At 31.2% G+C, this 14876-nt stretch overlaps 1 protein-coding gene across 4 annotated transcripts in view; it reads right to left on the bottom strand.

Annotated features, from left to right (window-relative positions):
• LOC139486128 (transmembrane protein 232-like) overlaps positions 1 to 14876 on the bottom strand; it is a 46746-nt gene that overhangs the window by 26175 nt on the left and 5695 nt on the right. For all 4 annotated transcript variants that reach the window (XR_011655483.1, XM_071270847.1, XM_071270844.1 and 1 more), the window contains exons 2-6: positions 10939 to 11090; positions 8688 to 8802; positions 5728 to 5833; positions 3626 to 3783; positions 1627 to 1726 (exon numbers count right to left, since the gene is read on the bottom strand). Coding sequence is in view for 3 of the 4 variants with exons in the window: in XM_071270847.1 (XP_071126948.1) it covers positions 1627 to 1726; positions 3626 to 3783; positions 5728 to 5833; positions 8688 to 8802; positions 10939 to 11072 (613 nt within the window). In the remaining variant the exon portion in view is untranslated. The remainder of the gene's footprint in view (positions 1 to 1626; positions 1727 to 3625; positions 3784 to 5727; positions 5834 to 8687; positions 8803 to 10938; positions 11091 to 14876) is intronic.

The raw sequence follows: 14876 nt of genomic DNA, 5'->3' as shown, positions 1-14876 counted from the left end.
ATGAGAATATCCACTTTATAAATTTAAATGACATAGATAAAATAACATATATACTCAATCCAATTTCACACATTCAGGTAAATAAGCTAGGATCCTTTTTAAAACAGTCTATTGAACTGAGGATAGGGGACTCTTAAAATATTTACTTTTATTGTGTATATTAATGATCTTGTTGTTATTTTTTATTTTCATTTTGTTATGTTGTGTCACATACTATAAATATGTAGTTTTATGGCAATAAAGATTTGAATTGAATTGATAATATCTTAGAACTACAAATTCTTTTATCTTTTTAGCAATCATTTAGAAAATAGAGGTGGATGGATATTTTTTGACACAGGAATAAATATCTTAATTATCATTCCTATAAATCAATTTTATTGAAATCCAAGCATTAATAGACGATTTTAAAAATTAAATAACAAAAACTGATTGGGCAATTTTCCCCAAAGAATAATTTGCACATCCACATTTTATGTACCACTGTTCTAAATTTCATTGGAGTCACACTTATACTAAGAAATACAAGAGTGCACACGCTGAAATGTCTCGCCTTCTTTACTTATCATTGATATTATGTTGATAGTCCTAAACATAAAGCTTTATTACAACTTTCACATAAACTTAACATTTACAAAGAAAACAAAACAAAACATTGACCAATGAACCATGCAAAATGAGGTCAAGGTCAGATGAACCATTCCAGGCAGACATGTACTGCTAACAATTCTTCCATACAACACAGAGATGACCTATTGCTTATAGTTTGAAAAACAGATCAAAACACAAAAACTTAACATTGAGCAATAAACTGAAAATGAGATCAAGGTCAAATAAAACCTGCACAACTTATGTTTCCATACACCAAATATGGTTGACCTATTGCATATAGTATTAGAAAAAAAGACCAAACTCAAAAACTTAACTTTGACCACTGAACCACTGAACCATGAAAATGAGGTCAAGGTCAGATGACACCTGCCAGCTAGACATGTACACCTTACAATCATTCCATACACCAAATATAGTAGATATATTGCAAACAGTATAAGAAAAACAGACCAAAACACAAAAACTTAACTTTGACCACTGAAATATGAAAATGAGGTCAAGGTCAGATGACATGTGCCAGTTGGACATGTACACCTTACAGTCCTTCCATACACCGAATATACTAGAACTATTGCTTATAGTATCTGAGATATCGACTTGACCACCAAAACTTAACCTTGTTCACTGATCCATGAAATGAGGTCGTGGTCAAGTGAAAACTGTCTGACAGGCATGAGGATTTTGCAAGGTACGTACATACAAAATATAGTTATTCTATTACTTATAATAAGAGAGAATTCAACACTTCAAATAATCTTAACTTTTTTTTCAAGTAGTCACTGAACCATGAAAATGAGGTCGAGGACATTAGACATGTGACTGACGGAAACTTCGTAACATGAGGCAATCTGGTCTCCCAGCTTCTAAAAAATAAAGCTTTTAAGAGGTCAGCTAACGCACCAGCTGCCATAGCCGCAACACTATCCCTATGTCGAGCTTTCTGCGACAAAAGTCGCAGGCTCAACAAAAATCACATTGAAATGTAAAAAAATAATTTATAGTAAAAAGACTTACCATCTAAGTATGTAAAGAGTCTGTTTTTAAACTCGTTTTGTCCTTGGAGTTGTCCTGCCATGTGATGGTAAAACAATCGGGTGAAAGCCAGCTGTCCCATCTGTAATTAAATGATTCAAATAAAGTTATTGTCAAATACTTAAATGCATGGGGTTCCAATTTTCATGGTTTACAGTGTACATGGATGGCTTTATCCATGCATTTAAGTATCCAACGAAATATAACACCTGTTGTACAGTTCCAGACATAGAAACATCCCTATGTAGGTTTGACTACATGCATATATATATATATATATACAATCATATAAGCAAAAGCAGTATGAGCTAAATATACATTTTTTTTTGTACAACTTCATACAAGATTTAATCCATTAAATCTTTAAACAAAAGTGCACAAGCTGAAATGTCTAACCTTCTTTACAAATCATTGATATTATGTTACATTGTATTATGACGGAAACTTCATAACATGAGGCATCTATATACAAAGTATGAAGCATCCATGTCTTCCACCTTCTAAAATATAAAGCTTTTAAGAAGTTAGCTAACACCACTGCCTCAGCCGCCTGATCACTATCCCTATGTCAAGCTTTCTGCGACAAAAGTCGCAGGCTCGCCAAAAAACTAAAATGTAGGACTGTTAACCTTTTAATTCTCATGAGAAATGAGTTTTGAACGATGAAGTAAGATTTCTGGTGATGATATGCAATTAAGTTGTTTTTCCATAATTCTCATACGAAAAAAAGTAATTTCTTCTTGAGCTTGCTTTTCATGTAAATAATTAATTTTACAATTCAAAGTACATTTGTGGCATTTTCTTAACTGTAACTGTTTCCGTCACATGACATTTTTCATGGCCCAATTAACACTTTTGATAATTGTTAATCTGTTGATCATTTGATCTCAAGTCAAAAAGTGTCAACTTTTGATTACATATGGATAAAACAACCTCAATATTTACTCTGCATTTTCCTTCATTGAAAAATATTATGAATTTTGTTAGTAATAAAAAATGAACAAGAGAGTGAAAATGAAAACCTTATATTTATCAATGTCCAAAAAATCATTATAAAACAACATATGATTAATATCACTAATATTTGTTTCTGATGTCTTCAAATTCATCATTCAATTTTTTCTTCAAAAAACTAAACTCCACGAATTTAACTTTTAACTTCTGCTGAAGCCACGAAAATTAATACCCATGAATGAAAATATGTTTCCTTCAAATGTTATATAACAAGAGAAAGGAGTAAAGTTTGAATTGTCTTTTTTAAATAAGATGACTGTTATGTCTATAAGGATACCTCCATATATGAAATTGTGTCCACTTAACTCTAGATAAAACACTAAACTTAAGTCTGCTGTAAAAGTAGGAATGTATACAGAATCTGTCAAAAAATCTATTTCTGCATTGCACAATAAGGTAATTATATCCCATGATGGAACTTAGAGATCCTATCATATTTTACTTTGTTTTCACAGCTAACAATTCTTTGAAACAATTTTCAAAGCAGGAAACAAGGCTTGATTTATGTCATTAATCAACATGATCAATGGAGGAAAAACAACTCAGTAAGCAAAGTTTAGATTGCCCCTCACATTTTTTGGAAAATTGGGTAAAGAATTAATTTAAGGTTAATATATATCTAGTAAATAATTATTGACTACATTTTTTTTACATTTATAGTTAGTCATAAATCCATGAAGTTTGGGACTTGAAAGTAAATGGAATCTAGGTTTAATATTGAAAGTTATTTTAAGTCCAGGGATTTGTCCTTCACTAAAAGTTGTTGTTACTGTTATTTAATGACACACAGATTTATTGTTTTTGTTTTGTATTTCATCAGCTGTACTGATTCATTTCTTTAGAATTCATAAATATACATATGAATAAATTATATTGATTTTTTACTTTGATTTCGTGAATAATTTGACATCAGATTCTTTTCTTAAAGTATTCAAACAACTAAGGGGTAAAATGCCATGACAGTTACCTTTAAAAGTTTAATTTCTCCAGTCCTAAGATATGGTTGATGAACAGCATCTGTCCTGAGCCAGTATAACATTGTCTCTGCCAGGAAAAACAAAGCTGGGATGTGGAATCTCTCTAGAGGTGACTGGTCAAGTGTGGTTATCAATACATCTAGACATTCTACAATTCAAATATAATATTATGATAAGTGATTTATACTGATGTGGAATCTCTCTAGAGGTGACTGGTCTAGTGTGGTTATCAATACATCTAGACATTCTACAATTCAAATATAATATTATGATAAGTGATTTATACTGATGTGGAATCTCTCTAGAGGTGACTGGTCAAGTGTGGTTATCAATACATCTAGACATTCTACAATTCAAATATAATATTGTGATAAGTGGTTTATACTGACACAGAATTTCAGGATAAGCCTTTAACCAGTATAATAAATAGAGAATAATACATGGCAAAATCGGTATCATATGTCATATCATCCCGAGACATCAATATCAACCCAAGGGCCTTTAGGCCCGAGGGATGATATTGGTCAAGAGTGATACGGCATGTGATACGGATTTTGCCATGTATTATATGCTTTATCATATATTTCAAAAGAAGAGTATTATATTATATGAACTGTTTTCTGATCCATAGCACTGGGTTACCTTCAGTTCTACTTTTGTCTTGTTTCAAAGGCCTTAAAAGTCCTGCTCAATTACTTATCCGAAGCACCTGGGTTACCTTACAATTTGCGTGCTGTTGTTTTAAAAATATTTTGTTTATTATTGTATTTATTTGTGTGTTTTGTATTTTTTATAGTTGCATTTAGTGTGCCAAAAAATATGAAAACTTGACGTTCGTGACGTCACATACAATATGAAAACTTGACGTTCGTGACATCACATACCAAACAATTACGTCATTGAAAAAATTTACATATTTTGAGGAAAATTTTTCTTAAGCAAAAAAAAAAAAAAGTAGGGGTGTGATAAAGGGTATGCGATAAAGGGTGCGCATCAAAGTTGCGCGATATTGATTAAACAGCAGGCTATTTATCAAATAAGCAAAACTAATGTATTTACTACTAAACATATGACAAATTACAATACTGGATATAAATAATTTCAGGATAAGCCTTTAACCAGTATAATAAATCACAATACGTACTGGATAAATAATTTAAGGATAACCCTTTAACCAGTATAATAAATCACAATACTGGATAAATAATTTCAGGATAAGCCTTTAACCAGTATAAAAATAAATCGCAATACTGGATAAGCCTTTAACCAGTATAATAAATCACAATACTGGATAAGCCATTAACCATTATAATAAATCACAATACAGGATAAGCCAATATTTTCAACATGTTCTTGTAATAAATAAACTCTTCTGTATAACCAAGATTAAAAATTTGTTATACAGAAGCGCATTAAGTTTGTCTAATATATTTTTTCACTGAAGTAAATATGTATCTTTTCATCTATAAAACTCTCTCTTCAATCTTTAAAATACTGTAGAAACATTAATTTTCATGGGGATTTAATTTCGTGGTTTCCAGCTTATGGAATTGACAATATATATGAAGGTTAAATTTTCGTGGTGGTTTTAATTTTGTGAAATAAACAAAATTAAATCCTCCACAAAAGTTTCTGCTTTTACAGTAGTCTTTTTCTCATAAATATCATTTTACCTTCTTTTCATCTCAACTTTAACTGATTTTAAAGAGTTATTATTTACGAAAAAAAGGTGTAAATTATACTCATATAAGATGTACATCTTTATTGGTTTTATTAAATGGTCTTTTACGTCCTTTTTGTTAGTCCTTGCTGGTTTCTATACAATATATCATTCCTTACAAAACCAAGATTATATATCTTGTAAATGTTTGACCTTGTTTGGTAATGATGGTACATCTGTATTTAATTTATATGCATCTGATTTCTCTTGATTAAAGTGGTGTTAGGAGTGACATATTGTATGGACACCAGCAAGACTTCTTAATAAGATTTTAGAAAATGTCTCTGTGCAAGTTAATGCAAAATAATATGTAATGTCAAATGTTTTAAACCTTCAATACAATAGATGTGTGGTATGACCTTGTGAACTTACCTTCCTGTATTTTGCCCTTACACTGAGCCAACTGAGCTAGCTCAGTCCAGGCCATTGGTAAATTTACATATTGTCCTAATCCATTAAGCCGCAAACCGGATCTTCTCTGAAATTGAATAAAAGTTATGCAAAATATTTTTATTTTTTTTATAACAGTCATTGGTAAATCATTGACTAAGTACTTGCAAACAAAAGGGGAAATATAATAAGTGTCACTTAATGTTGCCTTATAATGTTTAATAAAGGCTATATTGAGAAAAGCATTATAATGGGCCATGTCAGACATGTGCCAAGCAACATGAAAATGACTAAACTTAGTATATACAATTTTTACACTTCATTTGAGGTCTCATTATGAAATACTTGCATACAAATTTGTTCATCTTTGGTAAAGTGAAGTTAAGCAATTGAGGTTATATCCAATTTGTACACCCTGCTATCACCACTGTCAGATGAAACCTTTTACCTGTACCTTCTCTGAAAGATCAGTGCAGACAAACAATTGCAACATAAACAAAAAAGGAATGTTAATACAAGCACTGACACCGACAGGTCAAAATGAATAAACATGTATTGTATTCTTCTTTGATAAAACAAATGCACTGTCCCAGAAAAGGGAAGTTGGGATCCTGCTAACATGTTTAACCCATCCACATTATTTATGTATGTGCCTGTCCCAAGTCAGGAGACTGTAATTCAGTGGTTGTCAGTGGGACAGACCGACGAATGGACGAACGAACGAACGAACAGACGGACGGACGCACAGACCAGTAAACATAATGCCCATAAATGGGGCATAAAAATCACATAGTAAGCTTTCAGTTTTCATCCAATTAGGATGGTACTTTTTTCTTGCTTTCCTTTTTTTTATCATTTTTTTTATAATTCTTTATTTTGTATTTCTTCATCTCTAGCTTTGACAAATTGGGATAATCTATTACTGAACATCTAATGGAACATAACTGATAGAGATTTGCAAGTCGCCTTGAATATTCTTAAGTTAACACGGGGAAAAAACATGTTTTATGTAATTTATGTATTACTGAAAAATTATTACACTAGGGTTTTTCGATATCACGAACTAATCAAAATATTTACTAAATTTTATCATCGGTATAGGAAAATCATTTGTAAATATAACTCAACATGCAGACATCTTATATGTTCAGGTATATCACATCCAATTGTTTATGGTAATATTCTTTACAAAGCACAAATATGTCAGTATTCACTTCATAGGCTAACAAAACCTTTACATAGACTTATTAAGAAGAGATATAGTTACGATACTGTTGTCAGGTCATTCAAGATTGCATATTTTGGCTTTAATATTGATTCACTTATAGGGTCTTGCATGTTTGCATGACACGGGTTATATGTTCTTCTCATATATTTCATAATGGTATAATACTAAACCCTTAACAGGAGGGATTGTGCCTGGTATTCATATGATGAAGACATAATCTTTTAATCAGTTTAATTGAGATGTCAGTAACTGCTAGTAGTCTGTTGTTATTTATTTATTATTGTCATTTTGTTTATTTTCTTTTGTTAGTCTTGTATGATTTTGGGTTTTAGTTTCTTGTGTATAATTCAGAGTTTAGTATGACCTCTATTATCACTGAACTAGTATATATATTTGTTCAGGGGCCAGCTGAAGGATGACTTCCAGATGTGGGACTTTCTTGCTGCATTGAAGACCCATTGGTGTCCTTTGGCTGTTGTCTGCTCTATGGTCCGGTTGTTGTCTCTTTGACACATTCCCTATTTCCATTCTCAATTGTATCATAACTTCTCATTTGAAGGTTAAACTGGTTAAAATGTTTCTTCTGAGCATTCAAATAGCAGTGGGTAAATTTAGATGTATAAATAAAGGGTTTTTGTCTGTCAGTAATGAGTCTAAAGAATGAGACAACTATCCCCCAATCACCAAAGGACATCGATGTAAACAAGTGTTCATCAGACTTTAATCATTGCAACAAAGTTTTATCAGACTTTAATCATTGGAACAAAGTTTAATCAGACTTTAATCATTGGAACAAAGTTTTATCAGACTTTAATCATTGGAACAAAGTTTTATCAGACTTTAATCATTGGAACAAAGTTTAATCAGACTTTAATCATTGGAACAAAGTTTCATTAGATTTTAATCATTTGAATAAAATTTCATCAGACTTTAATCATTTGAACAAAGTTTTATCAGATTTTACTCATTGGAACATAGTTTCATTAGACTTGAATCATTGGAACATAGTTTCATTAGACTTTAATCATTGGAACAAAGGCAGTGGCGGATCCAGCCATTTTAAAAAGGGGGGTTCCCAACACAGAGTAAAAGAGGGGTTCCAACTATATGCTCCCATTCAAATGCATTGATCGGCCCAAAAAAAAGGGGGGGGGTCCAAACCCCCGGACCCCCCCCCCCCCCCTCTGGATCCGCCACTGAAAGTTTCATTAGATTTTAATCATTTGAACAAAGTTTCATTAGATTTTAATCATTGGATCAAAGTTTCATTAGATTTTAATCATTTGAACAGAGTTTCTTAGATTTTAATCATTTGAACAAAGTTTCATCAGACTTTAATCATTTAAATATAGTTTCATCAGACTTTAATCATTGGAACAAAGTTTAATCAGACTTTAATCATTGGAACAAAGTTTAATCAGACTTTAATCATTGGAACAAAGTTTAATCAGACTTTAATCATTGGAACAAAGTTTAATCAGACTTTAATCATTGGAACAAAGTTTAATCAGACTTTAATCTTTGAACAAAGTTTTATCAGACTTTAATCATTGGAACAAAGTTTCATTAGATTTTAATCATTTGAACAAAGTTTCATTAAATTTTAATAACTTGAACAAAGTTTTATCAGACTTAAATTATCTGAACAAATTTCATCAGATTTTAATCCTTTGAACAAAGTTTTAGACCTTTCTGTAAGCTTCAACAGTATTACCTTAGATCTTTCCAACATTTTGTGAGCTGTAGCCTCGTATTTCTCTCTCTCATCCAATGTTTTAGCATTGTTGTACTGGTATACAAATTCCTCTGTAACTTCTAATGGATTACGACTGAAAATGATATCGTTTTATTTTTAAATCATACATGTACCATTATTCAGAGAAAACAAACTTCACGTGAACTGTGCAGTGAAAGAAAAAAGCAGGATAAAGATTTGAGATGAAGTATGATCCTACAACAACCATTTTCCATTTTGCAATACAAATGATTTTCTGGTTAAAGTTGACTATTCAACATATTCATTACTAGCAGCATACGATGGCCCATTTTTTTTAGTTGTTTGTCACATAATGTTAATGCATACTTTATTTCACAGGTCATGTATTATGACAATAAACATTTCATTGTAAAGTTTGTAAACACATTATTTTGAGGTTACAATTTCTGCTGCAATAAACATGACAAGGATAATAACAAAAAGCTTTAAAGAGCCTGTGTCTCTCACCTGGATCCACGTTCATCATTAATAATGACTACTTTACAATATTGCATACTAGAAATCAACAAGAGGCTGTCAGAGCGACATCAAACAGGATTTATTAATATTTATTTTTAAATATCACAAGAACCATAACTGATGCACAGTTAAAGTGAAAATCATCAATATCAAACTTGACCTCCATTTTGTCATCAGTAACAACATATTAAAATTTGAAAGGCTTGATTAAATAGTTCATGAGTAAATGCAACAACATGACTGGTAACACATATTTCAATCTTTCAAGAACCATAACTCCAGAATAGAAAAATGAAAATTGCCATTATTGTACTTGACCTCAATTTTGTCATCAGTAACAACATATTTGAAGTTTAAATGCTTTGGCTGAACGGTTTATGAGTAAATACACGGACACAACTGGAAACACCATTTTTCAATCTTTCAAGAACCATAACTCCTGAATGGTAAAAGTTAAAATCATCATTATTAAACTTGACCTCCCTTTTGTCATCAGTAACAACATAATAAAATTTTAAAAGCTTTGGTTGAACAGTTCATAAGTTAATGCATGGACAGGACTGGAAGCGTCATTTTTCAATCTTTCTAGGACCAGATAACTCCAGAACCGTAAAAGTCAAAATCATAAATATTGAACTTGACCTCCATTTTGTTGTCAGTAACAGCATATTAAAATTTGAAAAGCTTTGGTTGAACGGTTCATGAGTAAATGCACAGACAACATTTGGCTGCCCCTGTCCGACTGGCCGCCCGGCCATACATCCCCAAATCAATAACCGACACTTTTTTCACAAAAATCTGGTTAATAAAGCTTATATCTTAAATCCCTTTTTTCAGTTGATTGTTTTTGGCTGATGGTGACAAATTAGGTCACGTCACCATCTAAAAATGGATATTTTAAAACAATAGGAAATGATAAATCATCTCTTTTATCATACATTTTGTGTAAATTTGGGTATTAAGTTTCCTGTTAAAGATAAAGATATAAAAGATCCAAGAAAGGGCAGTGTTCGTTGTTAGTATTAAATTTATTTAAAGTCAGTTCAATTGGATAAATCTCTTTAGTGTGCTTACTGAAGTCGTCAATATTGAGAGTCAATGTATATATAGTCATGATCATCCAAATGTATCTGAAAGTGATATTAAATTTTTGTATTCGATATTGTTTGGATTGGTCTTGCTGATTTTGGTCATAAATTATATCTCATAACAATACAGAAACAGGTTTGCAATAGGCGGTACACAGTTAGTTGGAATTCTGATAACTTGATGATATACAATGATTTACGAAATCTCCACATATAGCACACACAAATATTATGGAGTAAAAATTCAAACGCAGTTATAGTATCAAAGCAGGCCCAATTGACATAGTTCTTTTGTTTGTAAATTACAATTTGTTGTAACTAAAAAATTACCTCAAAGAGTTTGTCCATAGATAGCGCATTCTGACATTATAAATGCGCATTCTGACATTATAAATGCGCATTCTGACATTATAAATGCACATCTAATTAAGTGTGAGAATATGAAGACTGTAGAATGAAATTGTTAATAAAACTACTTAAGCAGTAAGATCACAGGGTTACTTATTATGCACAAATTGTAAAACTTAAAAAAAAAGACAACATATAATAGAATTAATTGCATCAAGATATGATTTAACATGAAATATGGTATCTGAAAGAATAAGTTGGTTTACAGTACTTTCTAACAATAAATATTCTACCTTGTTTGTAAAACTTTTTGACTTTCTACACTCTGCAGGTAAGACTGTTTGAGTAAACGTTCCTGTAACTCTAATCTTTGACTATGTGATATAATACCAAACTTGTGAACAATTGGAATCTTTGTAATCGGCATGGTTTTGATTTACAGTTTCTGGAAAAAATAAGATAACAAACATATTTTTAAATCAATATTCATTTGGTTTTAATCAAATCAAATCAAATATTTTATTGTCGTATAAACTTTACATGCAGTTTGTGACGAACATATATTAACACAATGAACACAATAAACATATATACGTTCATATCAAACATACACAATAAAAACAGATTCAAAATTTATAAATACAAATAAGCTCAGGGATCTCCATGGATGAAAATTGAACGATGGAGGAACTTTCACCATCATAAACCGTATCTACGCTGTACAGCGTAGCGCGATCAACAATGTTTCATCCCTCCATGACTTTATCTAGCAAATCGATGCTATGCAACATGCATCTTTCAAGTCGGAATAGAAACCGGAAACGCTGATGTATCAATTTAATTGTAAACTACGAAATGAATTCGGAATTACGATACGATATTTATTTACAGGAAATATTAAAAGTTTTTACTTTTTAACTTTTAAAGTAATTCTATATTATCGTTACAATACAGCAATACTCGAGTTATTTTCGATGAAATAATAATTACTGTTTTACGTTTCATGTTGATATTTCTTTTTACTTAAAAGTTTAGTTCTTCATGTTTTTGGGTGCTTTTACAGTACCAGTTTAACATGTTTAAAGCTATGACCATTTCTTTCAAAAAACTCTGAGACAATACTTTGGATTTAACAATCTAAAGGTTTAAGTGCTGGGTAAAAATTGCAGGATAAAAACAATATATATGTATAAAATACAGAATGAATTTGTACTCGCTAGGAAACTGCAGAAAAGGCTCAATGAACCTGCCCTGGCTTTTCATCCTGAATTTAAAGTTCATACAAATTGATTTCATATTTTTCTAATACAATGTTTGTTTCATGTCTGTCCTATTTGTTTTTTTTACATAAATTGTCTATGTTCATGATGGTAGCAATACACAGTTAGGAGTATATTTTTGCATTTTGGTCCCGGTGAATTTTTCAAATAGGAACATTATTGTGTAATAAAATTCATTTTTAGGCAGCTGAGTGCTAATTTAGCCTTCAAAGATGGTTTATAAGAGCATCAAGATTATTTTTTACATGATTTAAGGGCTATTTTATTTTTGACAATCTGTATTTTCATAGCAAGACTGGCCATCGGTCCAGAAATTAATGTAATGTTTACAAACACTTTTTTCTACACGAAGTTTTTGACGCAATTTTACAAAAAAAACGAGACGAAAGACCAAGGATTTGTATTTTCATTGGATTTGCTGAATGATATATGTACACAGTTTCAGAATTTTAAGGTATTATCTCTAGCAATTGAAATTCTACTTTTAGCCAAATTTTGGGGAAATATGTGACATCTTTTCCCCCCTTTTTGTAATATTTTATAACACATAAATGCAGATTAGGCCAAATAAAAAAGTATGTGTGGTTCCAGTTACATCTGAAAAAAAGTTAGGGTAGGTAGGTAGGGATTTTTTTTTATTTTATGTTTTTTTTTACATTGAGTCTATGGGAGCAACATTCTGACTTTAACAGTGCTTAATGAAAAATGACAATAAAACCTTTAGGGTAGGCTATTTTTCAGCCGAAAAAGTAGGGACGGTACGTAGGGTTACTGGAACCACACATATATTTTTATTTGGCCTTATTGCCATGGATACACCCAAAAGAAATTATATTTTACCATTTATTATTAATACTTGAGCTTTTTAAGAGATGTTTTTTGCGGTAATATTCTACATAAATAATGTATCAAGCCACATCATTTGAAATTAATTTATTCAGTAAAATTATCAGCATGATTGATCATTCATCAATATTGCTTTATCAGGTCAGGAATAACCACCAATTGGTGGATTATACCTCAGGCCACAATTAAAAATATTTTGGTTTGCCCAACCCCTACCCAAATGTTGAGACAATGGGTAGGTAAGTAGGCATTTTCTTTTTTTTCTTCAAAAAAACAAAATTGAAGTATCGGGTGTTTATTAGTCTTCATGCCTTTCTGATTAAAAAAAAACTTCTTCAAATCAGGACAATAAAAGAATTTGAGTAGGCAGCTTTTTTCTGAGTAGGTAGGGTTTGGGCAAACAAACCTATTCTTTTTTATGGCCTCAATTGATGTATAATCCACCAAATTGGCACCAATTGATGTATAATGCAAGTTTTTTGTAATTAAATGCTAGTGTGAGATAGGAGCATGATTTTGCAACTTGCAACCTATTTCATGACCCTTATCGAGTCCTACGAAAGTTTCAGTTTTGTCTAAGCCTGCTGCATCTCTTGAGAATGCATGTGTACAACAATTCTTTTGTTGAAACATTTGTGCTATTGACCATGATTGACTTTTGATAATGAAAGTTAAGTATTTAACAAAGAGCCCCATTCACCTTTTGAGTTGTACTCATGATCACATGACTGCAGACAGTAATGATGTCCATTGACAGGTGATTACAGGTAAATTTGCCAATCAAGAATTGACAAGATAACAAAAGAAGAAACTTCAAATAAATGCAATATGTTATGTTACAATACTAAACTAGTAATGTTTGACAAGTTTTCATACCAATATGGTTTTAAGAAAACAATGCTCCATTTTGGTGGAATAATTTGGTATCGGGACTGTTCGCCCTAATAACATGTTCGCTCTAGGTCCGTTCGCTCTGAGTTCGTTCGCCCATAGAGTCCTTTGTCCTACTATAAAAATATCAATATTCAGGGCATTGAAGTTGAATAAACTTATTCAGATATTTCTATGGTATATATATCATGTATATTCTTGAAATTTATGAAAACATTGAAATATTTAAAAGTTTATGGCTTGTTTAGGATCATTAATTGTTCAATGACAAAATAATTCGGATCACTGATTATTGTGATACTTGTCTTTTGATGGATTAATAATAAAAACAAACGTTTTGTTTAGATAAAATATTCAGCTTGAAATCAATAAAAACAATGATGTACAAACTATAAATTATGAAACCGACTTACATGTTCATTTATTTATACTCTAAGACTAGTCATACTGCATACATTCGTGATTGACTGAATTTCGGGGGGGGCCACTTCAAACTTTTTTGGGTAGGGGTGAGCAGCTGAGACATCAAGTACCCCACCCTTTTCATATATTTCGTTTATCAAAAATATATACCTTGCCATATATTAATGAACACAAAACAGACCTATAGATATATTTGGATATTTTTCATCTTCTTGTACATTAGAGTTTACAAAAATTTTGAGGTCCCGCTCATTTTACGTTTTTGTTTAGATGCAACGCAGTCGCAATAATTACACCTTGCTTTCCCAATAAATTCTTCACTCCTCTATTTGCCCCTTTTATTATGAAGAAATTTCAATTTGAAAAGACAATACATATTGTTTTATCAGATAAATGTAGTAACACTTCAGATAGTATCACTTTTACTGAGTTTACATTAATTAAAAACTGATTTGTCGTTCCCTCTTGAAGGATGCTAACACTATGCTATGGAATTTCTTCAAATGTTTCATGTATGCAATCCTTTCAATGTTAATTAGGTGGAAATGTCAAAATGATTGGATTTATTGCATCTATTTCTAACCTCAGTGGAAATACCACATTGAATAAATAGAGTTTAATTGGTTTGACAAATAGCTGATGCATTTACAACTGAGTTTTAACCGCATCAAAAATAAATACGAACATTTGATTAGTTTTAGATACTTATAATATATATCCAGCAAGTGATAATTTCAACCTATTGATATATTTAATCTGAATTTCTCACCCTTTTCACTTTTCATATATCA

The sequence above is a fragment of the Mytilus edulis genome, chromosome 8 (genome assembly GCF_963676685.1).
Source record: "Mytilus edulis chromosome 8, xbMytEdul2.2, whole genome shotgun sequence".
NCBI lineage: Eukaryota > Metazoa > Mollusca > Bivalvia > Mytilida > Mytilidae > Mytilus > Mytilus edulis.
This window is presented reverse-complemented; position numbering and strand designations above follow the sequence as displayed.